The 27,155-nt window shown below is 42.7% G+C and overlaps 3 protein-coding genes across 6 annotated transcripts; 2 read left to right on the top strand and 1 right to left on the bottom strand.

The window, feature by feature from the left end:
* Window positions 1-2,472: 2,472 nt before the first annotated feature.
* LOC129597389 (Golgi-associated PDZ and coiled-coil motif-containing protein-like) lies at window positions 2,473-9,331 on the top strand. The gene is made up of 10 exons (XM_055494904.1): window positions 2,473-2,995; window positions 3,057-3,211; window positions 4,954-5,121; window positions 5,781-5,956; window positions 6,375-6,477; window positions 6,572-6,649; window positions 7,204-7,284; window positions 7,356-7,520; window positions 8,065-8,261; window positions 8,882-9,331. Exons 1-10 carry the CDS (start codon window positions 2,935-2,937, stop codon window positions 9,141-9,143), a joined length of 1,446 nt encoding a protein of 481 aa, XP_055350879.1. The 5' UTR covers window positions 2,473-2,934; the 3' UTR covers window positions 9,144-9,331.
* An 843-nt stretch (window positions 9,332-10,174) lies between these two features.
* On the top strand, window positions 10,175-11,852 carry LOC129597432 (uncharacterized). Its single transcript, XM_055494968.1, has 2 exons — window positions 10,175-10,384; window positions 11,155-11,852. Exons 1-2 carry the CDS (start codon window positions 10,336-10,338, stop codon window positions 11,535-11,537), a joined length of 432 nt encoding a protein of 143 aa, XP_055350943.1. The 5' UTR covers window positions 10,175-10,335; the 3' UTR covers window positions 11,538-11,852.
* A 10,348-nt stretch (window positions 11,853-22,200) lies between these two features.
* On the bottom strand, window positions 22,201-26,743 carry LOC129597387 (alpha-(1,3)-fucosyltransferase C-like). Of its 4 annotated transcripts, XM_055494898.1 has the most exons (5): window positions 26,420-26,743; window positions 24,840-24,936; window positions 24,487-24,686; window positions 23,356-24,208; window positions 22,201-22,847 (listed from the first exon to the last, which is right to left on the bottom strand). In XM_055494898.1, exons 3-5 carry the CDS (start codon window positions 24,494-24,496, stop codon window positions 22,418-22,420), a joined length of 1,293 nt encoding a protein of 430 aa, XP_055350873.1. In that variant the 5' UTR covers window positions 24,497-24,686; window positions 24,840-24,936; window positions 26,420-26,743; the 3' UTR covers window positions 22,201-22,417. The 4 variants fall into 4 exon arrangements, with proteins under 4 accessions (XP_055350873.1, XP_055350874.1, XP_055350875.1 ...); XM_055494899.1 differs by lacking the exon at window positions 24,840-24,936; XM_055494900.1 differs by lacking the exon at window positions 26,420-26,743 and having other exon boundaries at window positions 24,928-25,183.
* Window positions 26,744-27,155: the final 412 nt, after the last annotated feature.

Here is a 27,155-nt window from a genome sequence, read left to right on the forward strand (position 1 = left end):
TTGCCTTCCGACTTGGTTAGTCGGAATGTCCGTGTTGGGCGAGGTCGGCTTCAGCACTCCTACCGTCCTGTTGGGTGATTGCCGTCCGAGCTCGGTTGCCTTTGTGACTACCGAGCCATGAGCTCTGTGTGAGCTCGACTCCAAGTCGGCATGAGACAATGTGGTCTCAGCCTGCAGCTGTTCCACATCCACCCCGGTCGGGTGGGACGGGGCTGCTGTGTCAGCTGGGGCTTCCAGGAATGTTTTATCCCGGGCGTCCTCGAAACTGTCGTCCGATGTCGGATTCGAGTCGGCTAGGAGGATGCGTTCGTTGCGTCTCTCCTTTGCTTCGGCCGACTTAGTCGAGTCGGTGGAGGATGGCTGACTTTTGTCTTGACCGGCGTACCGGAGTGAGTACTTCCCGGTCATATTCGCACGCCGAGAATAGTCCGTGTTGAACTTTCTCGCGTATTGATCCTCTCGGGGATTCGACATTGTTGTCAAGTCGGGTCGACTCTGGTGGAGCCTCAAGGGTTTAATCAGTTAGAAAGAGAAAGTCGAACAATCTTCTGTGTGAAGATGTTCGGCAAAATCAGGAACGTCTTTTTTTTCGGGAACTTCCAAGGGTCAGGAACGTCCGGTGAGATGTTGTTGTTGTTGTTGATGTGTCTGTTGGTGACTCAGTACACAGGGTATTAATATACAGTACGATGGTACAGTACAGTACGTAATAGTAGTACGGTGTAGTACGTCCTATGTTACTGTGCTGACCAGTGTGACGTAACAGGTTAAGTGGTCTTGCACTTCTGCCTACGTCACAGAATGCGAGCCGCGTGCAAAATTTGCAAAAAACGATGAATCACGCCTATGTTAAGCTATGGGAACTTTCCCCTGCACGCTGATTGGCTGCCTCTTAAGTACTGATAAGCGGTCGTTATGACGTCACAAGGAAGTTCGAGAATTTTCGCGCTATTTTCCGCAAGAAAAACAAATTATTTTAGGTCGGCTAGAAAGTTTATCTAGTCGGATTTTGAAATTTTTAACCGTTAAAAATTAGTTTTGTTAATTAAGAAAATTTTCTGGTGGTCGAAACACCGTTAGAAATCAAAATGAAGAGAATTTCCGACCTGTTGCCGGTTAGCCTTTGTCTGACTGTCTAGACAGGATCGTTGACCTAGCAGGTCGGTTCTCGACCAAAAGCAAAATTCCGAGTCGGTTTCTCCGTCAGAAATTACTTTTTAACCGTTAGAAAATTTAGATCTACGGCTAGAAATAGTTTTCTACCGCTAGAAAATGAAAAGCCGACCTAGTTTCGGCTGAAATCGACCTACAACCGTGACTTTACCAGTGTCGGTGTCGGTGTCGGTTCCACTCGATTTCCTCCGTCCGAGGTCGGAAATCCGTCGTTTCCGAGCTGAAATCCGCAAGTAAAGTTGCGGGTCGCTGTTCAAAGCGAAGGTCCCCGTATTATTGGATTAATCCTATCGCTCTGCAGACTCTCGTTCGAGTCTGATCCGTCAGTTGGGAGAAGAAAATGTCCGTACGTTCGGGAAACTGAGATTCCGCTCTTCAGTGTGGAAGAGACCAAGGAACTGTGCTCACCAGCTGGGTAGGAATCACTTCAGTGATCCCCGTTTTCCTCAGCTGTAAGACGATGCGACCGTTCTGATCAAAGTCAAGGGCAGAGATTGCTTCAGCAATCAATCTGACAGTGACTTTCAGGTTCTTCACGAGTTCTCCGTAATTTGAGCCTTCACCGTCTCCTCAAAGGGTCCGTTGGAAGAAAACCAAACGATTCTGCTACCATGTAACAGGCAAGCGCGAGGAGATCACGAGTGATGCTTTATTGTACAAATAAAGGAACAATACTGCGTAATAGCAGGGAATGCAAGAACAAAGCACTGATGGCTAAGCAAGTGAATGCTAGAAAAGGCTCTTGAGCGTCCGTCAAGGCGTGAAAGAAGCAACTGACGGCAAGCACGTGCTGTGTGCCATCAGCTGTGTGATGATGCGCAGACTGGACTCAATCCAACGCGAGCGTATGAACGCTGAGTCATACTGCGAGAGAGGGACGAGAGAGCAAGTATGCTCAGTGTGTGCGCCGCGTATATCCGCTTCAGCGGATATGAGTGCAGTGCAGCAGCACACGTACGTACAGCGAGAGAGGCGATACGGCAAGCATGAGTGCAAACACGTCCATGGTGGGCCGTATGCACCAGGCGCAGTCGTGTGCCTCTGACAAAATATTTACAGTATTCCTAAATTAAGCGACAGTGCTTTGGCCACGGTATCACACCACCGCCCATATGACAGCACACGAACAGAAACAGAGCGAATGCGTAGTTCTCCTGTTGGCGCACCGTAAAATCCCTGTATGTTAGTGACGTCAAAATGACACACTGCCAGACTGCCAGTCTGCATCCTCGGCGAGAATCACGAATTACTTAGTCTCTCCACGAGAAAGCGCCGCGCAATATTATTTTCCATTGTAATCTTGTACATTACTTGTACAGTAATTACGGTAATTAATGTCAACAATTCAGGAACTGACTTGTTATAAGAATTTAAATCGCTCCTTCCTCCTTTTATGCGGATAGTTTTCAGTTTTTAGTTTTTACTGTACTTTTTAGTTTTTACAGTTTTTAGTGACTTTTTACCATGTCTCCAGTGAAAAGCCACTACCACGGCGGTAAATTAAGAGGCTGTCATCGTAGCTTGCATCTCAGGCGGGTCGCTTTGCAGCAGCGTGTATTTTGGTGCGAATGGACTGCCACGCAGCGCACATAGCACTTCTGGCCAACTGCAACGTAAACACTGCACTGACAGCAGTTGCAAAAACGTGTTTTGGAATTTTCACGATCTTTGTATTTACGGTAATTTACCAACGTTTTCCTTTTCTCGCTACCGTGCACGTGGATGATTCTGCTTTCCTGAATAAATCTTACTCCTGCAAAAATGTCCGTCTCGGGTGGGATCTTTCGCTGGCTGGATATTCTGGAAGCGGAGTTTGATCGCGGTTAGTGTAATGGTTTGATTTTCCGCTGCAATATTTATTCATGTTTCGACATGTTGTTCAGCGCACGTGGAAGTGGATCTGGCGCTGCGCGAACTGGAGCCGGACGAGTACAATCTGGCGGCCAACATCCGCGAGAAGCTGGCCACGTTGTGCGCCACGTTCACGCAGCTGAGCGAGAAGGCGCAGTCCATCTTCCAGAACAACTGCAGACTGGAGGTAAAGCAACATTACAGCATGCTGTATTAGCTGAATTAGCACACACATACGCAGCACTTGCAGCGTCTTGACGGCGCTAATTTCGCTGCTCTCAGCACACTTGACGCGCACTCCACACCTCCTCAAAAGCCTCAAGGTCTCTCTTCCACTGGGCGCAATCCTCTTGAGAATTCCTTTTCTCGATTGCTCCCCGGGAATTTCTCCGCGAGACTCCTTGTCAGGAAATTGAAATTTCGTTTGTTATTATTCTTCAGAAAAAATAAACAGTAAATGAGTTAAATCTGTAAATGCAATAAGTTTTGACAAGGAAAAATGATTATGTATAATATTTCTAGTATTTTCTTGCTGTTTTTCTTATTTTATTCCAGTAATAATTATTTGAGTTTAATTACTAACTATTCTGTAACTATGAACTAGTTCGTTCAACTACAACTACCTAATTATTACCGGGATTTTTCTTGTTATTTTTATACATTTCGGTTATTATTACTTATTATTATTATTTTCTAAATTAAGTAACTGCTAACGACCAAACGATTCCGTCGATTGAAGTTAACTAAATATAAATTAATTAATTAGATAAATATCTAGCAATATTCGAATTTGTAAATTTGAAATGAATTTGTTACCTCTAAAAAGACTGGCAAATTTGTATGTTTTATGATTTATCTCTCACAATAAGGTTTCTGTAATTCGTAGTGCTGTCAAATTTCTTGCAAAAATTGAGTGAATTGCACAAGCGCATTAGAACATGGAAAGGAATTTATTTCCCTTACGCCGAGCAGATAAAATTAACATGATTAGAATTCAGTGAAACGCAATACAATATTTCTCTCTTAAGTATGGAAAGCTTGAACCAAAAAAGTCAGTTTTTGAAAATTGTTGTCAATATACGGGGTAATTAACCGCTTGATATGAAATACATTTGCAGTGAGATGGAAACCGCTTCTTTATTGTTATGTATGTTAATGAATTTTTGTCGAGAAAATTATGTGTTAAATTGTTTTGAATATAGAAGGGTATAGAAATTCACCATGATCGAAGCCAGACGAAGCATTAACTTTAAAAGTGAAACTTTGACATAAAAAGCTAAATGATAAATTAACCCGCAAGATTACATTTCATTAATATTATATCCCCGCAAGATGTAATATTACTGATCTTTATTTAAATTATAAAGAACTAACTGCGAAATTAACAGACCCGGTGAAAAAGATCTAATGTGTAGAACTCGTAGTGCATTCTGCTGATACAATATTGATATTACGAATGTAACGTAGTAAAGTGTACCAATGGTATTGTGAGACATTGTACCAATCTTGTGAAAAATGAAGTATTATGAAGAAACACATGCAGAAATGGGTCCCTTTTTGCGAATATGTTTAAAGCAGTAATACTTTTAAACAGCATTTTTGAAACGTTTTTTCATCCTAGATAAAATGGCTGTTTTATCCCAAATTTGCGCTGGCAGCAGTACTTTTATTTTCCGAGTTGAGTATCGATTACATTCCTGTAATAAATTACTTTCACCCGGTACGAGTTAATCCGCTGCCGTTGCAATGTTGCATCTTCTTAAAATAAGGAATTAATTTTTCCGGCTGCCGCAGCCAGCGCAGCCGGGTGTATTATGCGCGGGTAATTTGAAATTAAAATGGTGAGAATAATTTTTCCGGTCTCGGTGATAATCCGATCTCATTCGTCCAGAATCCTGAATAGCTGTGATGTTGTGTGTACATGTGCAGGCGCAGCTGTACAGTCTGCGGGAGGATGTGACGGAGGCGCGCACACAGTGCTCGCTGATCGATAGCGAACGCCGCCAGCTCCTCTTCGAGGTGCACGAAGCCCAACTGCAGCACCCGGCCACGCAGCAGCAGGACGCCCACCAAGCGCAACGGGTTAGCCGCAGTCTGGTATGTGCCGGGGTTTTTGTTTTTCCAACATGTGCCGGTGTTTTCCCCGTGATTGTTTTTCTTATTGATCGGTTACGTGCAGCGCTGTTCCTTGCGCCTTTTTTTAACATAACTTACCCGTAACCATTTTTGTCCGTACTTAAAAAGGTTGCGCTTTAGCGATGGCATTCGCGGAAACTGACTAATAATTACAAGGAATCAGTCCACATTTTATCTGATTGGTTAATTTAATTTTTCAGTACAGTATATAATTCCAATTTTTTCCCTATGTAATACAATTTAATTGTTGAATTAACACCGACTTATCAGAGATATTTCATAAAATGTGACTGATTTCGCATGGAATTTTTAAAAAAAAGTCTCCGGTGGTTTGAATACATGTAGTATGAAATTTCTTTTTTGGATTTGATACCTATATAATTAATGTGATTTGTTTCGAAATTCCTGGATTAATAACATTAGCGGCTAACGAAGAAACCGAAATAGCTATGAAATAGAAATGGTCGTAAAAAAATGGAAGGAAAAGAACATGTTCGAGAATTGTTTGATAAAAATGGAATATTGATTTTTCGAAGGGTTTTTTTACTTTTTTGCTGTTCGAATTACATGGTGTGGTTGAGTATTTATTGTTTTTATTCTGTGTGTCTGTTTTGGTGAAGGGCGATGGAAAAGTGGCCGTGAGCGAAAAGCGGGCGAGCGATGAGCGATTACGCGCGGAGAACACGCAGTTGAGCAAGGAGAACGTGCAGCTGCGGCAGTGGCTGATGGACACGGAGAGCGAGCTGTTCGCTGCACTCCTGGCCGCACGCTACCTTGACAAAGAACTCGCCGGAAGGTAAAGTCGTCGTTGCAAAACATTCCTTGGCGGAATTGAGTTGATGGACGGTGGATAAAGTTTTCAACTCTACGCTGTATATTCTTGCACTTGTTTTAAAACATTTACATTCATAAACATTTTAAATTATCCATTTGTGTGTTACCGCTAAACATAATAATATTCCAGTTACGAAACATAAAATTAATCGATTTTATTCATTTGTATTTTTGTCCTTATCTGTTAGCTTTTAAGTTTCTCTCCATTTGCGATTTTCCGGCTGAACATAAAAAATGGTCAAATAAATTTAATTGATTTTCCAGTTCGTCTTTATTATGGATGTCTTTACTACGGCTTTCAGTTTTTGTTTTTTTTTGAAAGCTTTTTTTATTGTTTTTTTCGTAAGTTTATTCCGTAGTTCATTCTTTTTTTTATTTAGAATTCAGCAGATTCAGCTGCTGGCCCGCGATCTACGTCCGGAAGATCATGATCGCCTATGGAGTCAGTTGGAAGCCGAAATCAACCTCCATCGTCATAAAACCGTACGCTGTTTACCTAAAAAAATTAGGAATACAATAATTATGCAACCGGGCGTATTATTGTTAATAATAATGTTAAATTGTAAATAATTTGCAGATTACGCAAGCCTGTCGTCAGCGTGGACGTCGGCGCCACACGGGCGGATCGGCTCGCACGGACCGCCAGCGCGCTCAGGTGGGTGGCTGCTGCTCGGCAGAATTATCACGAGCAAACGTAGTGTGGTGGCTGCATTCCTCTCCCAGGAAGTTACGCTAGAAACTTTATAATTTTCTCTGGAAGTGCAGTACTTTAACATTAAATTTATCGGCTTAATTTTTATATGTATTTTTTAACCATTTTTTTACTATCCTTTCGTTCTTTGTGTATTAGTGGATCGTCATTTGGAATGGGTTGGTATTTTAGCGATCTCTTCTCATATTCTGTTCCCGTCTTTTGTCATCGATATAATCTCTTTACATGTATACTTCGAAGTATATGTCAATTTCTTGGTTTGCTTAAATTTTATTTAAACTTTTAAAAAATATTTTTGACGTGGTGTCGTATTTTATTTTCTCCCTTGAGTTGTCGTACTTGCTTTGTTTTCATTGTAAAAATAATCTTTCTGTCTGCCGGTTTTTTTATCGCTAAATATAAATAAATACGTTAAAAAAAGTTTTACATAGCTGACAACTTAAAAAATGTTTTTTTGTGATGTGCCAGCTAATGTGCTTGTTGTTCTGTAAATGCAGGTGGAGCGCAGTGTGGCCGGGATCGTCCGGGAAGTGGAGATCTTCAAGGGCGCCGGGCAGAGCCTGGGTTTAACCATCACGGTAACACCGGCATTCTTTATTAACTTTCTCTCACAGAAACTGACAGCTGGTGTTGTCGGTGACCTTTGCAGGGTGGGCAGGAGCACGGCGTGCCGGTGGTCATCTCGGAGATCCAGGACCATCATCTGGCCGCCCAGAGCGGCGCCTTCCTGGTGGGCGACGCCATCCTGGCCGTCAACGGCGTCGATCTCCGCAGCGCCAAGCATTCCGACGCGGTGAAAGTGTTGTGCCAACTGGTAAAGCAGAAATTAACCGAGAAAGCAAATCTTCCTTTTATTATCTCTGCCGTGTATGGTACATAATTTTCGGCTGGAAATTTCTCAGACTTGTCTCCACTACCAGCTTCGGTCGAACAACATTTACATGCTAAAAAATAATTACGATAATAATATCTGAATTATTTGTGAAATAAAATAATTTTGCTAAGAAGTACCTATAACCATGGCATTAATTGTTTCCTTACTTAATTTTGTATAAGTATAACATTTTTCTTTGCTTCAGTTTTTTCCTAGAAAAAAGGCAAGCAGACACGTTGGTTATTTATAATTACTGCAGCCTTTTGAGGCGTTTTTGAATTTCTTAGACAGCTGTTAATGGCTGGCATAAACACCTCTTGCCACTACACTACAGTTATTCCGTTGCATACTAGCATTACGTTTGAGCTGCTGCAGGGCGAAAACTGTGACGCGGCCATTTATTGCTTAATTCTCTGCATTTTCTCACCCTTAACCAACACCATCGAATGCCGATTATAGTAATAACATCAGCGGGTCTTTGCAGAGTGGGAATATCACCTTTGAACTGCTGTACGTCAGCGGGGATTCCGATTCGGAAGATGAAGCGGACGGAGAGGGTTTTGTCGACCCGGAGCAGCTGCCGGTGACCACCGGGCCGGACGCTCCGTACGACCATCACAACGGGCATGATGCGCATTATTACGCTGATCTGCTGGTCAAGAATGGCATCCGCCAGCAACGGTATGCAAAACTTTGGCACATTCATAGTGTCACAGCAAAAAAGCAGGAAAAGCTGATTATTCCGCCTAACATGCGTTCGTTCTTAATGTCTTTGCTTGCGTAAGGGTTCATTGGTTTTACCACTACCGTTACCGTACTGCAATGTACCACTGCACTACGTTTCACTGTGTTCCACCATTTTTTATCCACTGACGTCGTTCCAACTTTTTTGTTCAAAGACGAGTTTTTGTTCACGCTACTGAGTCTTTTTACGAATTAATTTGAAAATGCCTGGCTAAATAAGAATAAATATGTAATAAAACAGAATTAATTAATATCATTTATAAAAATTTAATTCTGTTTTTAAATTTAAAATCGATTTTTCTTTTACCAGTCAATCATATTCTGTTTCTTAATTATTAAAATTGAAAAATTTGCTTTCTTTATTTGAAATACTTTTTCTTTTTTCGGTCGACGATGAATTTGAAGGTGTCGAATTTTTAATGTTTTTTCACTTCCTTGTTCACGAGAGGACGATACGTTGTCCGCGCCCGGGACAAATTAACTACTCGATCGCGAAAACATTTTGATATAAGAAACGTAGAAATAATTATGTGAAACAGTCAGTATGTCCGCTGCAGGTCTGACTCGGTGTCGGCCAACGTGTTCGACCCGCACGCCCCCTCCCCGGCCCCGGCCCCGCACCCCACCGCCAACGGCCATCCCGGGGCGGGGGCGCGGCCCCGCCCGGACGCCAGCTACGCCGTGACCTCCACGCACTCGTCGCCGGTGCACTCGCGATCGCCCTCGCGCGGCAGTGTCAGCGGGCGGCGCCGGCTGCGCTTTCCGGGCCGCGCCTTCCCGGTGCACCTGCGCAACACCCAGTCCACGGAGATCCACTGAGGGATTCGCTAATAAACGTGCTCGCGCTGAACTGGTATTTTTTTTTGCACATTATTACGGCTTTCTCTGTACTGCACTCCGGTGTTCTGCGCTGTTTTTTGTATTGATCTTGGGGGTTGTACGGTGAATGGGAATGGTTGCTTATTGGTTAGTTTTGTCAAGGAATCCCCGGTTACAAAAATTACAAATTTTCCATTGGATAGCTTATAGTCTGTATGCACTTGTATCAAAACGTTTTAAATTAAAGACATTAATTTAATAAATTATTCTGTAGATGATTCTTTAAGTGCAAATTTGTCGCCTTTTATTTTTTTTTAATTTTATAAAAATATGTTTGAATGCTTATGTGCTGGCTGGTGATAAGACCAGGCATCGCAGAATCGCCTAAAATTTTAAATGGGAAATTATATTCCCAAATATTTTTATTGATTTTTAATAATAATTGTTTTGCAATTTATTTCTTTATTTTTATTGTCACTATGTATTGCATCGATACTATTATTGATTTCGTACATTTACAACAACCCAAAAATCAGTAAAATTTGTGGAAACATTAGACAAATGAGGGAAACAACAAATAATTGCCATAATTGTCATTTTAAAATAAAGTAAAGGAATAAAAACACTCCAATAAACAAAACGTCACCACGTTTAAGACTTTTAAGCACGAATTGTGATGTGACGCCGGTTGTTGTCGCTAATAAATCCTCGTAACGGTTTTGTTCTTGCTTTGTAAATAAAATTTGTCAGCGATTTAAATAAATTACTGCATATAAACGCCGGCAACGGGCATTTTGTTGTGGGTGTATATTTAGGTCATGTCTGACAGCAGTTAAATAACTTTAAACTCGAAATACGCCTTGTTCAACCGATTAACCGCGCTTGTGAACATCGGATTATAACAAAAATGTAATGACGCTTACAATGGCCGAATTGGCAGTGAAATGTCCAATTAGTTTTGAATTGTGACAAAAAACGAACATACCGCCGCAATCGATCCCGACGGTAGCGTCGTGTCGGTACCGGCAGGTCTCCGCATACACTTCATTGCCGCGGCACAGCAGTGGCCAGTCAAATACAGCCGCAGCTGCCAGTTTGGTGTTTTGTATTGCGAATTAGCTGCCGGAATTGGTATTATACCGTGATACCGTAGACGCACATTTATTATCTTGGAATTTTTGACTTTTTCATCATGCTGTGGCAGTTGACCTTTACCATCGCCCTGCTGGGAGTGGCTCACGGTTAGCAGAAATAGACAATTTTTCTATAAAACGACTGTTATGTAAAGAGACGATGATAATCTGTGGATATAAATTTCTTCAAGAGTCATTTTTAATATTTTATTGGGACCAATTAATATGTCCAGTTTATTACAATTTATTTTTCAATTCAAATTTAATTTTGTTTTTTTAAAATTGATTTCTTTGATTTTGGCCACGTGTTTCATGACATCTGCAGGGTATCAGCAGTTAATCCTGCACTCAGATTTTTACTATTATCTAATAAAAGAAAAGATAGTTACTCACATTATATGTTAATGTATGTGTATGCATTACATATTATTAGCCTGCAGATTTTTATAAACTTGTGCTTTCAGTTACTGTATATCAACACATTTCCACTGCTTTGCAGAAGCTTTCTAATCTGCGGTTGCTAGAATTGGCTTAAGTATGCACTGCTAAAATTTCTCGCAAAACAAAATTTCTTCTTAAATTTTAATGGCGATTCTGTACATCTCGCTGCTATCGGTAACAGCTGCTCCACTAAATTTATTCTAATCCACGTTATGGCTCCGGCCTTATAGAACGCACTGCACTACGAAAGCCCTCGCTGTTCTCTTAAACTGCTTTTTCACATAAAAGTACCGGTATACATTACACTTATTGATTTTATAATTTGTGCAGCAATTTCACAATCAGTTTACAAGTAATACTAGTGTTATTACCACACTAGTACTATCTCTTTAACTTTAATCAAATGATATTCACTGTGATGCTTTGTGTACCGGCAGCCTCGCCCGCCAGCTACTACGAAGACGCGGCCAACCTCCGTGCCTACATCGACGCGTACATGAACCGGGCGGAGCCGAGCATCGAGGGCCGGCAAGTGCTGTGGCAGTCGCCGGAGACCAACTCGCCGGGCTACATTAAACTGCAGGACAACTACAAGAGCGGCGTGGCGTTCGCGCTGCCGCCGCCGGTCAACAAGCACCTCCTGTCGGCCATCCTCGGGCCCAAGATCGACGACTACCTCATCACGGCCGGCGACACCAAGCAGTTCGGCGGCCACTGGGGCATCGACACCATGCCGTACTTCGACAGCAATCCCGTGGATAAGTTCCTCGTGGTGCGGCATGACTTCATCAATGATCCCGGTTATAAGGGACAAAAATAAATTACGCAAGGAATTTTTTTATATGTCGACTAATACCGGGGTTGTACGCTGTTGTGTAAAAAAAGGCCAATAAAAAATTACTAATTTACGTACTGTATATTTATTTTGCTTTTTTTTTGGCAGTTGTTTCGGGGGTTATAGTGGGTGACCTTTCTGATATCCGTTAATCTGTTAATTTATGCGCGAATTTGAATGTGTTGATCTAAATTGCGCGCGAGAGTAATTTACTAGCGTAATGCGAACTTGTCGTTGACCGGGGCCAAGATCAATGCAACTGCGCCGTCAGCCAAAGCGATTGGCAACGAACAAGCGTTTTACACGCTGTACAACCTCGCAAGTAATTGTATAGAAGGTACGGTACAAAATAATATTATCTATAATTGTATAATGTACAAGCCCGTCCGGATGAAGAGCACGTAAAGGTACAGCTAACGCATATTAAGCGCGATGTTAGCGCTTAACACGATGGCCCCTACACTCCGTTTGCCACAATGCGTAAATGCGCTCCGCAGTTAGATTGTCCCTTACTGCACCGACCGTTGTCTGGCCATCTTCCGCCAGGCAGCTACGATTATTCCCATTGGAATATACGGCCTGCACTAAGCCACCATCCAGCCAAACGCATGTTACGTGGTTGAACAGTGTGGCGCGGCGTTGCGTAGTATCTTGTTTGGCGTAACCCATGAATTTACATTTTTCGCTGTTCTCTATCGTGCTCATCATCCGGACGGGCTTGTACAGATGGTCGAAATCAGGCTATACAGTACGTATCTGCTCTGTTGCAAAGAAAATTAAAATTAAGCTGACAGAACACAGCTGACAAATTAAAAGAAAATTAAAATTAAGCTGACAGAACACAACCAAATTTTTTCTGATTAATCGCTGGTACGCGAAATTGGCACAACTCTTTCCTGTATCGCATACAGCACATTTATAAGTGATTGTCGATTTAAGCCAACGTTCAGGAAAAACACTTTAGCACGCAAAGAAACCATGAATATTATCGACTTAATCGTGTTGCTCTTACCTTAGCTGTAGGTATTATACATAGCAGGGCTTAACATTATAGCGTACCTTATATTATGTTTATTCCAAGGTGAAGGCTGCGCATACTTTGTACCACCTTTGGCTCCTGACACCACCTTTAATTGCAATTACAGCACCACTTTTGATTCATCATACCACCGTCAGATTCAATGTTCTCTCGATTGTATATCTGTACGTGTATTTCAGCTAGACTAAAACTAAGAGTTTGAAATTTTGCAAAAGGATCACGTGTAACTGTTTGTTTAGAATTTTATACACTGTATATTTTTTCAGCATACCGTAAGAGCATCAAGCAGAAATCGCGGCGGCGGAAATACTGCCTTAGAATTGCAAATTATGCATAACTGGCGTTCAAAGTCAGTCAGTGTATTGTAGTAAGTACAGTATATCTGCAATAATATGTGCCTGTTATGTCTGTCAGTTCTATTTGACGGAAGGGGGGCCGTGGCAAAATTATTATTTTAAACTCGTGAAAACAACCATTTCCGAGAATTTATTCTGGTATTACAAATAAAACTTTTATATTACTAGTAAAACGGGACAATCTATAGTGCCCGTTTTGTGCAATCTAGAGCGATGAGTGAATTCGACAAACTTCTGCAACTTATCTGTACTGAAGTATCCCGAAATGTGAGGATACAAACATTATACAAAACATGTTATAGCGTTATAAACCCGATAAGGAAACATACAAATATGGGTTACCCGATTAAAATTTCAATACGTTCAGCTTAGATACATGGTGAAATTGTTACAATGAGTCTGGAGATGATCCACTGACGGCCGGAGAGCACTTGGCTGGTTTGCCCATGGATCCATGGTACGGCTACGTTGTCGTCCGGTTACCGTTCAGCCCCGGGCAACCGGGTCCCGTGTACCCTTCCCGTCTATCCCAAAAAAACAGGGCTGCCATCACGCCCAGTCCAAAAATCTGCAATGAACGCAAATCGACTTGTACCGATTGAGCAGCACCGGCTGTGCGAATATTTATTTAAAGGGGCATCCATAAATTACGTACGCAGAAAACCACGGTTTTTTCACCCCTCCCTCCCCCTTCGTAGCGGTCCGTCACGTTTGCTTGACCCCTCCCCCTTGGTTCGCTCAAACGTAATACATGGAGCTGACCACCCACTCCCCCTGGGTTCGCCGGGGCCGTCACAGCTTGTCACGTTTTTTAGACCCGTCCCTCCCTGGTTCGCTGCGTACGTAATTTATGGATCCCCCTTAACCATATCAAATTAAAAACCAATTACCGGTGAGCAGTCTGGACGGGCTGCCCTTTTCGGCTTTTACGATTACACTCTGTCAGTATAGCAAATTCTTCTTCATAATCTCGCTAATAATGTAATAAGCAATAGCCACCAGGTAATGAAATATGCAAGCGCAGACACACTACCCCTCGGTCACCATTTAAACGTTAAAAAAAACATCGAAAATCTTGATGCATAGATTAAAATGCGGTGTACTTAAAATACAGTAGTTAAAACAGCTGTAGCGGTTCCCATTTTTACAGCCAAACTAAAATGTTGCTGAAGAAAAGCTGCACAACGCATTAATTCCAATAATTACTAAAATTTAGTACTTGTACCTTCACAATCATGGCTCGTCGCACCGTAAGTATGCCGAATGCGGAGAACTCGCGGTGGTTAAAGACCTCGGAAGCCAACACCAGTCTTTGTATGATTGCGGCCATATTGCGAAATTTTCGTGTTCGTGAATTCACGACAGCTGCGTCGACACTGGCAGTACTGTCGGGCGTCGTGCTGGGCTACGATAATTAGACGGTCATTTTGACAATATGATTATTACATTTGTGCCTTCCATGGTTGCAAGCCCGCTTACTGTTGGCTGGGTAGAACTCGACACACCGTCTTCATCCTCCTCCTCATACGTATCGTAGTCTAGCTCGATGCATTCTTCCCACAGCTCACGGCACGCCTCCACAATCTGCTGATTCTGTGCAACAGGAAATGCTATTCGGTTATACTCGTACACAAGCTGCTGCGCATGCCTGATTTTTAGGAGTAAACAGCTGTGAAAAGTAAAAAAGTAAGGAAAGGGAAAAGCAGAAAAGGAAGCACAGTACGAAAAGTGGCTGTATGCATGGAGCTCTTACTATCAGGTTAATAACTTTATCAGTACTTAGGTGGAACACACTGCTTTGGATTCTCACAGTATTAATTAGTTAAGTGCCTTAATACACCTTACATGCAGGTAATGAGTACATGGTAAAGTGCAATTATATCGTACCCTGTACTTTAAAATAATGTGTTTTTGCTGTTCTTTACTGATTGATGTGCCCTTTGATGGACTTACTATCACTTACTGTAGAAACTGTACTTACTGTAGTACAGTTACTGTAGTGTACTGTACTGTAGTGTAGTGTAGTACTGTAGTGTAGTACAGTAAACTGTACTTACTGTAGAAACTTACCTAGGTTAGTGCAGCGTAATAATTACTTACTGTATTGTATTGCAAGTAAGTAACTGTAATGTCAGTAATGTGCGCAATCTCTGCCTATTATCACCATCTTATTAAAGCAATACTAGGAAAAATGCACGTTGGCGTGCATTGGCAGACCGGAGCGCAGCAGCTTTTCGCTTGTGCGCATAACTATTTTTTAACGTGCAACCAGTAGCACTCTTAACAATTACCATAATCAATGATATAAACTTAGCAACATAACCGGCCAGTAACATTTTCGTGATGACCTTTCGTAACAACCTTTCGTTACGGACACAGATACATTTTTGCATTGGAGCTGAATTAAGAGGACCTTCGCTACGCTCCGGTCGACAATACAATACAATACAATAAGCAATACAACGTTACGATTACTCTTGGCAACAGCCGGATAAAAAAATAATCTGGATGAGCAGCATTAGCAGTCTCTGCATTCGTAAACCGATTTAGTTGAATTTTTATCGTGTGCCGCTGTTTGAATCAAACGGTGATTATTATTATTGTTAACGGGAACATCATGTTTCTGCGGACAACATTGGTAGCGGTGTTTGTGGTGGTTGCTGTGTGCAGTAGCGTCATCAGTGCCTCCTGGGGTTACGCGGGCGATTACCACGCGGCGGATCGGGGCTACGGGGACGATTATAACGCAGCAGACTCGGAGGGGTTCTACGCCCAATATGGACACAATATGGATTATGCCCGCCAAATGGCTTACGACTACTATGGTCAGAGGGCGAAGCGATCGCGTCCCCGAGGATAGGGACAAACTGTTTAATGCATCTGCATAATTGCAATACCAAGGTTATGGAGTTATGTAGTTATATGAATACTAACAAGCTGAGCACGGATGAATGTTGGCTTAATGTAATAAACATCGTGCCAATCAACTCAAACAGCAATTATTTATTTCGCAGCAAACAGCTATTATTTAAATATTTATTATTATGCAGTTAACCTTTTTACATGTTCAAAATCATCAGACATTATTCATCCGCGCTGGGCTTGTTATTATTAATTTATCCATATAATCAGTTTTGTACGGAGTTTACTGATTTAATGTGCATCTCTGCGCTGGCATATGAGAAAATGTTATGCTCTTGATTCTTCAATACAGAGAAAAACACTGGTAATAATATGCGGAAATAAAATAAGCCACATTACCGTGCTACTTAGAAAATGCTTGTTATATTAAAAAATCCAATCAAGCACAACTGAAGTACCATTACGGCTAGCTTCAACCATAATCATTCTAACAAAGACAAATTCTGCCAATAAAACACCATTTTTTATAGTTTTTGTTTTTTGATTACAGCAGCGTTTTATTTACTTTTCTTGTATTTTATCAATACGAGTAGTTTTTTGGAAGGGCGTTGGCTGGGGTTTTCATTTCGGGAAAAGCTTTTAATTCGGAAGCGTTTCTGTTAACGCCAGGTTGGTCGGGCTTATCGTAGAAGCTGCATCCGATTCATAATTTTATCGTGCAGTCGTTCAGATGGCCACTATAATTATAGTAAGTGAATGGGTGATGGTCGTTCAAAGTGGCCACCATTTATTACAAATTCCTCAAACCGATTTCCTTTAATTCGGTTTTCTTCTCTATCCATTTCAGCATGGCGTAATCTGTATATATGTAGCACTGTACTTGGAATTTTTAGAAAATTTACGAGTAAATCTCGTATATTCTATAGAAATCTCGTATATAGATATCTTATATTTCGATGCACATATATTCTATACTTAATAATTCGATATAAAAAAAAACGGTTTCTCGACGCATTGCACATATATTCTATACTTAATAATTCGATATAAAAAAATACGGTTTATTGCAGTATTGTTTGTCTGTTGCTCAACACAATGCAAAACTGATATTCATCTCCCGCATATGCTTAAAGCAGTAAAACCTTATAAAAGACTTTAATGGTGCGGACGGTGACAATGCCCGGACACAAAGTGAGACTGGCAGCGAGGAATTCGGAAAATGTCACTTGAATAAACCGTTTCTCGATCACAAAGTGAAATATTAATGACTAACACGAAGCAGCAAAATTACTGCAAGCGGAAAATACCATCTGAAGATGTAGAGTAGGTAGCGCCGTGAAAAAACTGCATCAAATGGCCGCAAAACATTTACGAGTCAAAACCGGGACAAAGTCACTGCTATCATCAGTTACAGTCAGTACTATCTATACTTCTATTCTTCGTACTGACAACGAATATATTATTGACTACTTACTTGTTAGCATTCTAGCGTTAATTAGAGAGTTCGTTTATAGCAAAAGCTACGGTGTATAAAGGTTACAGTTATCGACCGGAGCGTAACGAAGGTCCCCTATACCGGAAGCGCAATGCTTTCGTTGATGTTAAGTAAAAAAATTAATTATTACTCGCACGAGCAAAAACCTGCTACAAAAAGCAAAAACACGCGAAAATGCAGGCCAACGTTATATATACAATGTATACAGTTATAGCACAATCTACGGATAAAGGTCATTCGCACTGCATGAATACCTTGTGGGTAGACGTTTCCGCGAAAACGATTACAGCTATGGACATCCATACGTGCATAAAGTTATGAGCACCAAGGAAAATGGAAAATTGCGGCTCCTTGAAGACATCGCTGTCCAGCATCAGTTGTGCGATAGTCTGGGCGAACGAGAAGAAGCTCGCCACGGTGACCAGCAATAACGGCACACCCACACACGGTTCCATTTGTCCGTATATACGGTTCAGCTTTTTAATGGCCGCCGAATAGCGCCGCACGTGCTGCAAGAGCTGCTTCCTGGACACTGCGGGCAGACGTTGGGACAAAAGCGCCAATCCGTCCAGTACTCGCGTGGCGGCCTGCCTGTACTGGTGAAAGAGTAGACAAACAATGACGTAATTCCCGTAAACGATAACGTAACTGATGGCCCCTAGTACGGCAATCCAGGACTCGGAAACGACAGCGGGCACGGTGAATACCGCATAATGGACGGTGGTGGTATTGGTAATGTTGTCCATAACGGACTTCAGCGGCACCAGGCATGCTACGGTAAGGAGAACGGCTGCTGGCCCGAGTGATACGATCAGGCGCATGAGTTGGCGGCGTTCAGGATATGACTCAGTGGGATCTACAGTGAAATCGCGCAAAGCGCGGTACATTTTCCCCTGGCGAAGATTACAACATACTGCTGCTGCCAGATTCAACAACGCAGTAGCGCAGGACGTCTGAGAAAACGCGGTAGTGACAAAGAACAAGACCGGGATGAACTTGAATCGCGTGCAGCTCGACTGGTAGTCGACTGTCCCATTCACAACCAGATCTATCCAGTCAACCGTAACAAAAATCCCATAAGCTGTAAGCAAGAATAAGCCCACCAGTAACCGGCACAGAAACGAAGAGACCCCAGACATTTTGTTTCCCGCAACGCCAACCTGTGGATGTACAGCCAATGTCAATTGAAATAATAAAGGTCACTGTAACGAGAAGCGTTATGGAAAGACACTACGGTACGGGTCGCATCTATAGCTGACAAATGTAGTGAATGAACTGGCCAGTTCTCCTTCATTTAATCCACACCTGATGAAATTCATCCACCGGAAGGAAGTCACACTTACTGGATGTACGGAATTTATTGCCAATTGACAGTCCAAAACACTGGCGAATTTCGGGGAGCACAGCCGGTTCAGTTTTGCACTACGTGCTTGTAATTTTAAATTACGGCCAGCTTTACAGACGTATTGCGTTCGCAGTACCGTTAGATTCGTAGCGTCATAATCATTTACAGAGTTGTCGTGATGTAAGTTTATGTGGTTTGCAATCTGTTCAAAGCAAAGTGCCCTTCCTGAAGGCGAGGCGACGGTAAACCTCTATTTACATGTCTGCAGGAAACCATGAGCCATTATCGGATTTACTGACGCAGAAATTTACTTCAGAATAATTTGTTGCTTTGAAAAGCTAATAATTACGATATTATAATATCTCAACCACCTTTATCGAGGCCCGTTTGCTGTCATGCGGCAATAATTATTTTATTATGTAATTTATTTAATTCGCGTCAGAGCAGGTAGCGCATTTCCGGCAGGGATGACTGTCTAGCATGGGATTTTACACCTGGCTATTAAAAGTACGCACGGAGTGTGTGTAACCAAATCAGTAACAAGTGCGTTCGTATTCCGTAACAAAATACCAAAGCTACATGTAGTATTGCTTACCGTTGCAGATTAAAGGTACCGGCAAGTTACAAAGCGAAATAACAACCTGTGGCACGTTTCGTACCAAAGAAAAAAAGTGAATCGTTTTTTCTCTCCTTGTAGTCACAGTAGACATCTGTAAACAGGCTGTAGACACCCTGTAGACCTATCGGTAGTCACTTGGTTTCTTAGGATTTATGCAGTGTGTCTACAACGGTGTCTAGAGGTTGCCTACGGATGTCTACCGCTGAATACAGGCATACCTTCTTAGGTTCAACTAAATACTCTGCCTGTATATACCGGTAGTCATGTGTAGACAGCCCGTAGACACCACTGTAGAAGTGTAGACATACTGTAGTCCCCTGGTTTCTTAGGATGTATACAAGTTGTCTACAGGGTAGGGTGTCTACAGTGACTACAAGAAGGAAAAAACGTTCCAGTTTTTTTCTTTGGTACGAAACGTTCCATATATAAAATAAAGAAGCATTTTTTATTTCACTATTAGAAGTGTACATGTACTTGTACACAGCACTTTGTACCGGGCGGTACCGGTACCAGAACCAGACTATACTCACACGGTCACACCAGAAACCAAATTCTGCACGATGTTTTTGCAACTTCTACTATGTAGGCTGGGTTGGGAGTAAAAAGACGTTTAGTTTGTGCTAGTGCTACGTGTTGTTTCTGGCGTACTCGGCAGTCGATCGGCACCGTCGGGATTTCGGAATTGGGATGGTGTAGGCATCGTGCGCAGTCTTACCATTAGATATTTTACAGTACAGATACACACCGTGCTTTTCTCACCGCAGATGCCCCCAACAGGGCAGAATGGAAGAAACTGGGGCAGGTTTCTTTGGAGGCGATATTCATACAAATAAATGAGTGCCGGGTATTTGCACCAGCAGAAGAGCCCCGTGCTTGTATTTACTGCTTGTAAATTTTGACGATGATGTAAAACATCTGTCTCCGGTGTTCTTTTGTGAGATGAACTCAAGTAAACACATACGGATAGGTTACTGTTAGAAAAGTTTTTGCTTATACGTCCGCTCTTATGTACTTCGATAGGATTCTCCTTATTACGAGGCGCGAAACGCTGTTTATGCCAGAACGCTTGGCCGTATTTCGGAACAACCATGTTGAGGGCAGGGGATAAAAGGTGGCAGTGGCACCTGCCACTGGCAACTGCCACCGGCAGTGGCAGTTGCCACTACGCGTTCTGGCAAGCGATAAAAGGTGGCAGTTGCCAGAAGCGGTAAAACTAATTTTTTTGTGCAAAAACGTTAGATTTCCCTAAATTTGGGACGGCTAATGTGTCCCCCGGTTAGATCGGTTGAGAAATATAAAGCCGCTAGGCCCATAAAAACGATCAATTCTAAATTGTCATGTTTGTTGCGGCAGTATGATACCTCTGTTATTATCCGCTCGCCGGCCAAGCAAAAACCAACTAAAATATCTGTACATACAACGTAGTACGCTGGTACATTCATTACCAGTTGCTACGGCAGGAAGGACATTGGAAGTATTCACATTGACAGACACATTCTAGAGAATATACATCGCTGCACTTGCATGCACGTGTACTTGCAATATACACTACATACGGGAATTAATAATATTCTGAAAAAACCTAGTTTAATACGGATAATGGTTCTCGTGGTAGTAGCGGCAGCACTACTGGTGATCTTAGTTGCGCTGCTGCTGGTTGTCGTAATAATACTGGTAGCGGCTATGGTACCGCTATTCGTTATTCCCGTCGCAGGGGGCAGCCGCCATAGACGTTTTCGCACGTAACTAAATACAGGAATTTCGCAGTGCGCCATAAAGGGAACTGCGCATATGAGGAGGATTGTGGATGAGTCGGTCTAATGCATTAGCTGCTACGGGTTAAGCTGAACACCAGTTCCGTAATCTGTTGACGTAACGGCCAACCTGGATGGTTGTACCAACCAACAACTGCGGTTGATAAATGAACAATGCAACCCCCACGCCATTAATATTAGTTAGTTCAACCATTGTTATGACAATTGTGATGCCGTCACCTATCTAACGAACTAACTTTTCATTAATAATCAGCTATAGTAGTCATCGTAAGCCCATAGACACACGCGTTTATCCTGGCACTTCTTAAACAGCGCGCTTTGGCACACGATGCTGTTTGTTATTGCGACAAGTACATAAAAATTTACACAAAATCAACCTCTACGAATCGAAGAACAAATGATCGATAAAAAGGTAATATGCTGTGTAAAATTGTGTGGCAATGCCGATAGCCTCAGTACTGCAGGACGGCGGACGCCTAACGTGCGACCATCTTCGCGCAAAGTTCCTTTTATGGCGCACTGCAAAATTCTTGCAGTCAGTGACGTGCAAAGCAACGTCTATGGCGGCTGCCACTGCGCCGAGAATCACGAATAGCGGTACCAGCCGCTACCAGAATTACTGCATTTTACGACAACCAGCATTAGCGCCACTAAGATTACCAGTACCGTTGCCGCTACTACCACCAGAACCATTAACCGTATTAAACTGGAATCACCGTTTCTCACTTCTCAGTTTTAAGTAGGTTTTTGGTTCCTTTGCATTTTAGGTTTATTAGTGTGTTATGTTTTTCTTGGTTTCTTGAATGTGTTGTTAGGCTTCTTTGGTTTCTTCGGAATATAAAGAATCAACTGTTTTTATGGACAGTGGTTTTTATATTTCTCAAGCGATCTAACCGGGGGACACATTAGCCGTCCCAAATTTAGGGAAATCTGACGCTTTTGCATAAAAAACTAAGTTTTATCGTTTCTGGCAACTGCCACCTTTTATCGCTTGCCAGAACGCGTAGTGGCAACTGCCACTGCCGGTGGCAGTTGCCAGTGGCAGGTGCCACTGCCACCTTTTATCCCCTGCCCATGTTGAGCGATGCATCAAATTATCGTTTGTTAAAAACCTTAAGACAAACCTTGTGGGCGATGTCAGCAAGTACCGTTACAGTTTGTACGTCTTTTCGCTACTGAAAAATACCATCTTAGCTTTCGACTTGTGTTGTGATCCCGTCAACAGGTCACAATGCTCGCTTACAGTGAACAGTAACAACAACAAGTAAAACAGAGTATCCGTCAGCAACAAAACAAAAACACCAAATCTCATCTGACAGCCTATCACACTTCAGAATGTCAAAATGATGATCATATTCACATGCCAAGCTGCATTCAGCGAATGCGGCCCAGTAAACATTCCCAGTAAAACCGCATCCGCAGCCACCACCAATTTGCCGTCGGAGTACACATCGCCGTCTGACCGCGTGCCCACCATTCCGACAGATTCCGCACACTTTCACTGCGATACCCCGGAGTATGGAGTATCTCACACAATCGGCACAACGATGACCTTTTCGGGTCCATCAGCACTGGTCGCGCGGCGTCCGGCTTGTGCCATTTGAAATACTGCTGATAAAGGTCATCATTATCGGCTACCTTGTGCAGGTAGTGGCCTAATTCCGCCGGGCTATCGAATGCGGAGGCGTCCATGAAGGATCCGGGAGGCAGGAAGTGGGTGTAGTTGGCGCCACCGCGTACCACCGGGATCGCACCGAACGCCAGCGCGCGGAACGGTTTTTCCGTCACATAGTCCGGGCATAAACTGTAAAGGAGCATCGTTTGTTCCTTTAAAAATAGCAGGTTCATCGAAGATATTCAATTCCGTACACGGTATTATCGACAAAAACTTAATGAGGTACGTTGTGAGTTCTAAATAATCCAAGAAAACTAAGTGCACACTTTGCTTTTCCATCAGAAGTGCACCGGTTCTATATCTGCAGCAGCCGATGCCGACTGTTCCATACGCCGAATGCACAAAGTTAGGGTTACCCCTAGTTAGCTTTTACCGTTCGTTCGCCGTTAGATTTTCCAGACATAAGGATTTGTGAACCGCTTTTACATAAAGGTCAACGGTAAATCGCTCCACACGAGAGCACGGTGTGGTTTGAACATGAAAAAGTAAAGACTGAAGCTCACGTTAAGGAAATGAATTATCGAAAAGTCCAGCCTGACTACCAGTTGAGCGTTTAGCGAATCCAGCAATGTACGCACCCAGGAGCCTGATAACAACCAATAAATAAGTTGGTTGTTTCATAACAGGCAGCACCAACCTGTTCTCAAAGGCCAAATAAAACTTATATTCCCCGGTCAAGCGCCTCTCACATTCCATCCTCCCATCAACCTGTTTCGGGCATTCCCGTTTTCGCGTCCCACACCCACCGATGACATCCACGGGGAAATGCCAACCCAGCTCCCATGTCAGCAGCTCGCGTTTCCCCGCCGAATCGCAGATCGATACAAACGCCAACGCACGGTTCTTTCTCCTAGTTGTCTCGAATGGCGTCCTGGCATTCCAGAACCGCTGGAACTCCTCATCCACATAGAAGTTGGACACCACATCCGAATCCAGCCGGTACGTCCACGTCAGATTGAAGAAATCCCGCCACGCCTCCGCTTTTAAATCAATTTGCTCCTGCGCCGCTGGGGATTCCAGGTTGAAGTACACGTAGACCTGGTCCGTGTAGCGACGCACTGGAACATCATCCGGATGAGCCCAAGCGTCATAAGCCGCGTGGAAGACAACGGCAGCGGCCGTGTCTATAGCTGATCGCTCATTGGTCAGGTGACAATGTGACACCGGGCATTGGCTGAGGTCGTCGTGGAGATTCGGGTGCTCAGCTCGGAAAAACGGTGACCAGAACAGGATGGTTTTGGTGCCGGTGGGAGGAAGAGGACCGGGTTGTGGAGGAGGTCGCGGAGGGATGTGCGGGATGGGGGTGTCACTAGGAAGCAGCTGAAGGAGCAACCACAGGACGGAGCTGATTAAGCATGTGACAAAGACCAGTCGGCGGGTTGACAAGGAACAATGGCAGTGTCGCGTTAAAACCTTTCGTATTCTTGATCCTGGATGCGCCGCCATTGTCAGCTGTAGCCGGCTCTGTCTGCAGCAAGGTCTCTGGGACACTACAAAAATTGTAATTCCACTCAACGAATGGTGTAAGTTGCCATCAAGGATACTTAAGCGTACAGTTCAAATAACAGTAGGTATGCGCCAATTCGCAATCGATCGGTATAAAAAAGTACAGAAATTTGGATTTTTGCTACACATTTTTTTAGGTTCTCTTTAAATAGTACAGTAATCAAAATTTATAAGCACTCACGAATCAATAATTATTCGTTAACTTTCCTTAAATAAATGGATTTCAGTACATTACTGGAATATTTCTGCTATATAAACGTACTGCATAACATGCCGCATTTAGGGACGACCCGGATGAGCAATATCTTAGTGGCAATTGATGTTCCATGTGCAACGCTGTACGAGGAATTTATTAAAATCCTGCGTTGCTCAGCAGAGGAGTGTCACTCGCCGATCCCAATGACAATCGTTTCTTGGAGGTGAGCTTCTACGGAAGCGCGGAAGCGCGATGCGCTGCATTGCCTGAAAAACCGTTAAGTACAATAAAACTCAGTTTATGTACCATGAATATAGATTACCAATCCATAATCCGTAACAGCGTGTCAATAAAATTAATAAAAAGCAAAAAAATTATTTTGCATGTATTTAGCGATATAACGCTCGAGCGGTATATACCGTTCGTCCTATCGGAAGTCGACGAGCTTTTCGTAGCCATGCTATCGTCTCAGACTCTTTCAGTCATATATCGGGCAGGGCGGTATACCTGATGAGCCTGAGGGTGCAAGAAATCACATATAATTTTTCACATCACGATCCATAAAGAAAAGCGATTTCCCATTCAATACCGACGCCAACGGGTAGCTTTCTGCGATGCTTTAGTGTTACGCCAATACGCACTGCCCGTTGAAATGCGGTACGGACTATCAATACGAGCTGATAAATGGCGCAGCGTTTTGAATTACTGTCAGTACAAAGGATTTGACGGAAGGCCGAGTGACAGCAATTGTACAGCTCCAGTTAACCGGAAAGAAAGCTGATAGTTCTCATTCACAGCGGTCGCTTGTAATTCACCTGCATAGCAGAATTATAGCGCTACGTTGCTACAGCATGAATAAGAAAAAGGAAGCAATTGGTGCCATTAAACCGGTTGAAATGTAATAGGTACTGTACTGTGGCTCCTGTGACTGCTGAGTGCTGCTGTTGTCGAGTCGTCTAATGTAAACGAAACGCTGGTCGTACAGTTACAGCCACGTGCATTACAGCGGTCAGATGTACGTTTCCGACCGCGTCAGCGTAAGAGAAAGCGGACATTTTTTGGAGAATCTTTAACCTGTTTTATTTTTCTCTTTGCTTGCGCAGTTGTGGAACGGGAACATTTCAGTTCGAAAATGTCCCAGAAGGAACATAATCGTTTAGTGGTACCATGTTCGTATACATGTACAAAAACTTTCCCTTTAGCGCTCTCTCAAACACTTTTTTTGCACTGTTTTTACATTCTGTAGTCAGATTTGTATGCATATCTACGCAGTCGTAAAACCCGTTTGTGTAAACCGATCTCCTTGAAGTTTTCGATGTAAACGCAAATATGCATGGAGAGCGCTTTTTTGCTCTGAACCACGGTTTTGTAATTTCTTTTACATTTAATGAATTTCAAAATTGTTAAAAATATTAATTTAAAAATTTTATACTGAAAAATTCTGGCGGTGTAAAAACGATCATCAAAACCGTACTGACACCTAAATGCACTTGGACGTTTTGAATTTTTTACAGTCATAATTCCCGAACCGGATGTTGCTCAAACAAACGGCTTTCCCGGCAATGTATGTACACAAATAATCGGGCTATAGAATGTCATAGAACAATGCGTAAAAGTGTTTTAGAGTACACGAAGGAGAAAGTTTTCGCGCATGTACATAAACGAATTTGGCACCATGTACGGTGATGTACCGGGTCACTTCCCTATAATTTTATAAATGACTACCGACTGCGGCGTATAACTGGCGTACATCTCCTACCGTATAAAAAACTAACGCACTTATACACATTGCAGTTTGCTCACATTAATAAAGTTAGGTCTACTGCCAAATAATGCTTCGTATCAAAATTTACTGACACAACTCGTTAAAATATATACTTTGCTATGCCGAGCACAATCTATACAGAAGAAATCGAAATACAGAACAAATCCAAACACAAGAACAGTAAAGAAATTATAATAAAAATGAACAACTGAAAACATTCTACGTAGTACGTACCATGTTGCAGCGTTTCGGCATCGATGTCCACAAAAGTAACAAGTGCAACCTTTCATAACAAATTAATAATCCGTAATAGCGTCCTCGGATTGTTTGCCAGTTGTAGCACGGAAAAATTCGTTGGCATGGCAATCGTTCCTGTGAAGGGGATCGCGATTGTCGGCATAATATGCCGGTAATGTTATCTGCGTTGATTTACGTTTTGCACTACCTGGAATAGTTTTTCGCCGACCAAACGTGGCACCTTCCACTCTGTATAAGCCAAAGATGTACCGACGCGGTAGATGGCGGCAGTAAAAAAATTTAACACGATAAGAAGAGCCGAATTTAACTTGTGAGTTTTATGATCTGCAAAGTCGTTTATAGCGTATTCTGACGCCCTGCTTTTAACGTTCGTCGTACAGTAGCGTATACAGTCAGATTCCACGTGCGTGATAAACCGATAATCAATAAAACCCAGTTCATGACACTGACCGCATCCGCACGGTGGGAAATGGGAATATCGTATATACCGATCTGAGCGCGATGATACACAGTAGTGCCTGCATTTTCCCGCATCGGCAGTTCTACAGTTTGCGGTTGCACTGCGAGCCCAAGGATCAATGGTTAATAGGGGCGCTCAAGCATTGTACAGTACGATTTCCGTAGAATAGATTTCTGTGTTCTCTCAGGAAATCAACGCAGATTTATCATTTATCTATAAAAAAAATGCGTGCATATAGTTGGTACTTAAAAA

This window comes from Paramacrobiotus metropolitanus, unplaced genomic scaffold (genome assembly GCF_019649055.1).
Source record: "Paramacrobiotus metropolitanus isolate TYO unplaced genomic scaffold, Prichtersi_v1.0 Parri_scaffold0000104, whole genome shotgun sequence".
NCBI classification, from domain to species: Eukaryota; Metazoa; Tardigrada; class Eutardigrada; order Parachela; family Macrobiotidae; genus Paramacrobiotus; species Paramacrobiotus metropolitanus.

Excerpts from the sequence above, each read along its gene's own strand:
- LOC129597389 (XM_055494904.1), top strand. The coding sequence starts at position 2,935 with ATGTCCGTCTCGGGTGGGATCTTTCGCTGGCTGGATATTCTGGAAGCG. Across the intron at positions 6,650-7,203 it reads CGGACCGCCAGCGCGCTCAG|GTGGAGCGCAGTGTGGCCGG; the intron begins GTGGGTGGCTGC and ends CTGTAAATGCAG. Across the intron at positions 8,262-8,881 it reads AATGGCATCCGCCAGCAACG|GTCTGACTCGGTGTCGGCCA; the intron begins GTATGCAAAACT and ends TGTCCGCTGCAG.
- LOC129597432 (XM_055494968.1), top strand. The coding sequence starts at position 10,336 with ATGCTGTGGCAGTTGACCTTTACCATCGCCCTGCTGGGAGTGGCTCAC. Across the intron at positions 10,385-11,154 it reads CCTGCTGGGAGTGGCTCACG|CCTCGCCCGCCAGCTACTAC; the intron begins GTTAGCAGAAAT and ends GTGTACCGGCAG.
- LOC129597387 (XM_055494899.1), bottom strand. Across the intron at positions 22,848-23,355 it reads TATTTGGCCTTTGAGAACAG|TTTATGCCCGGACTATGTGA; the intron begins GTTGGTGCTGCC and ends GCTCCTTTACAG.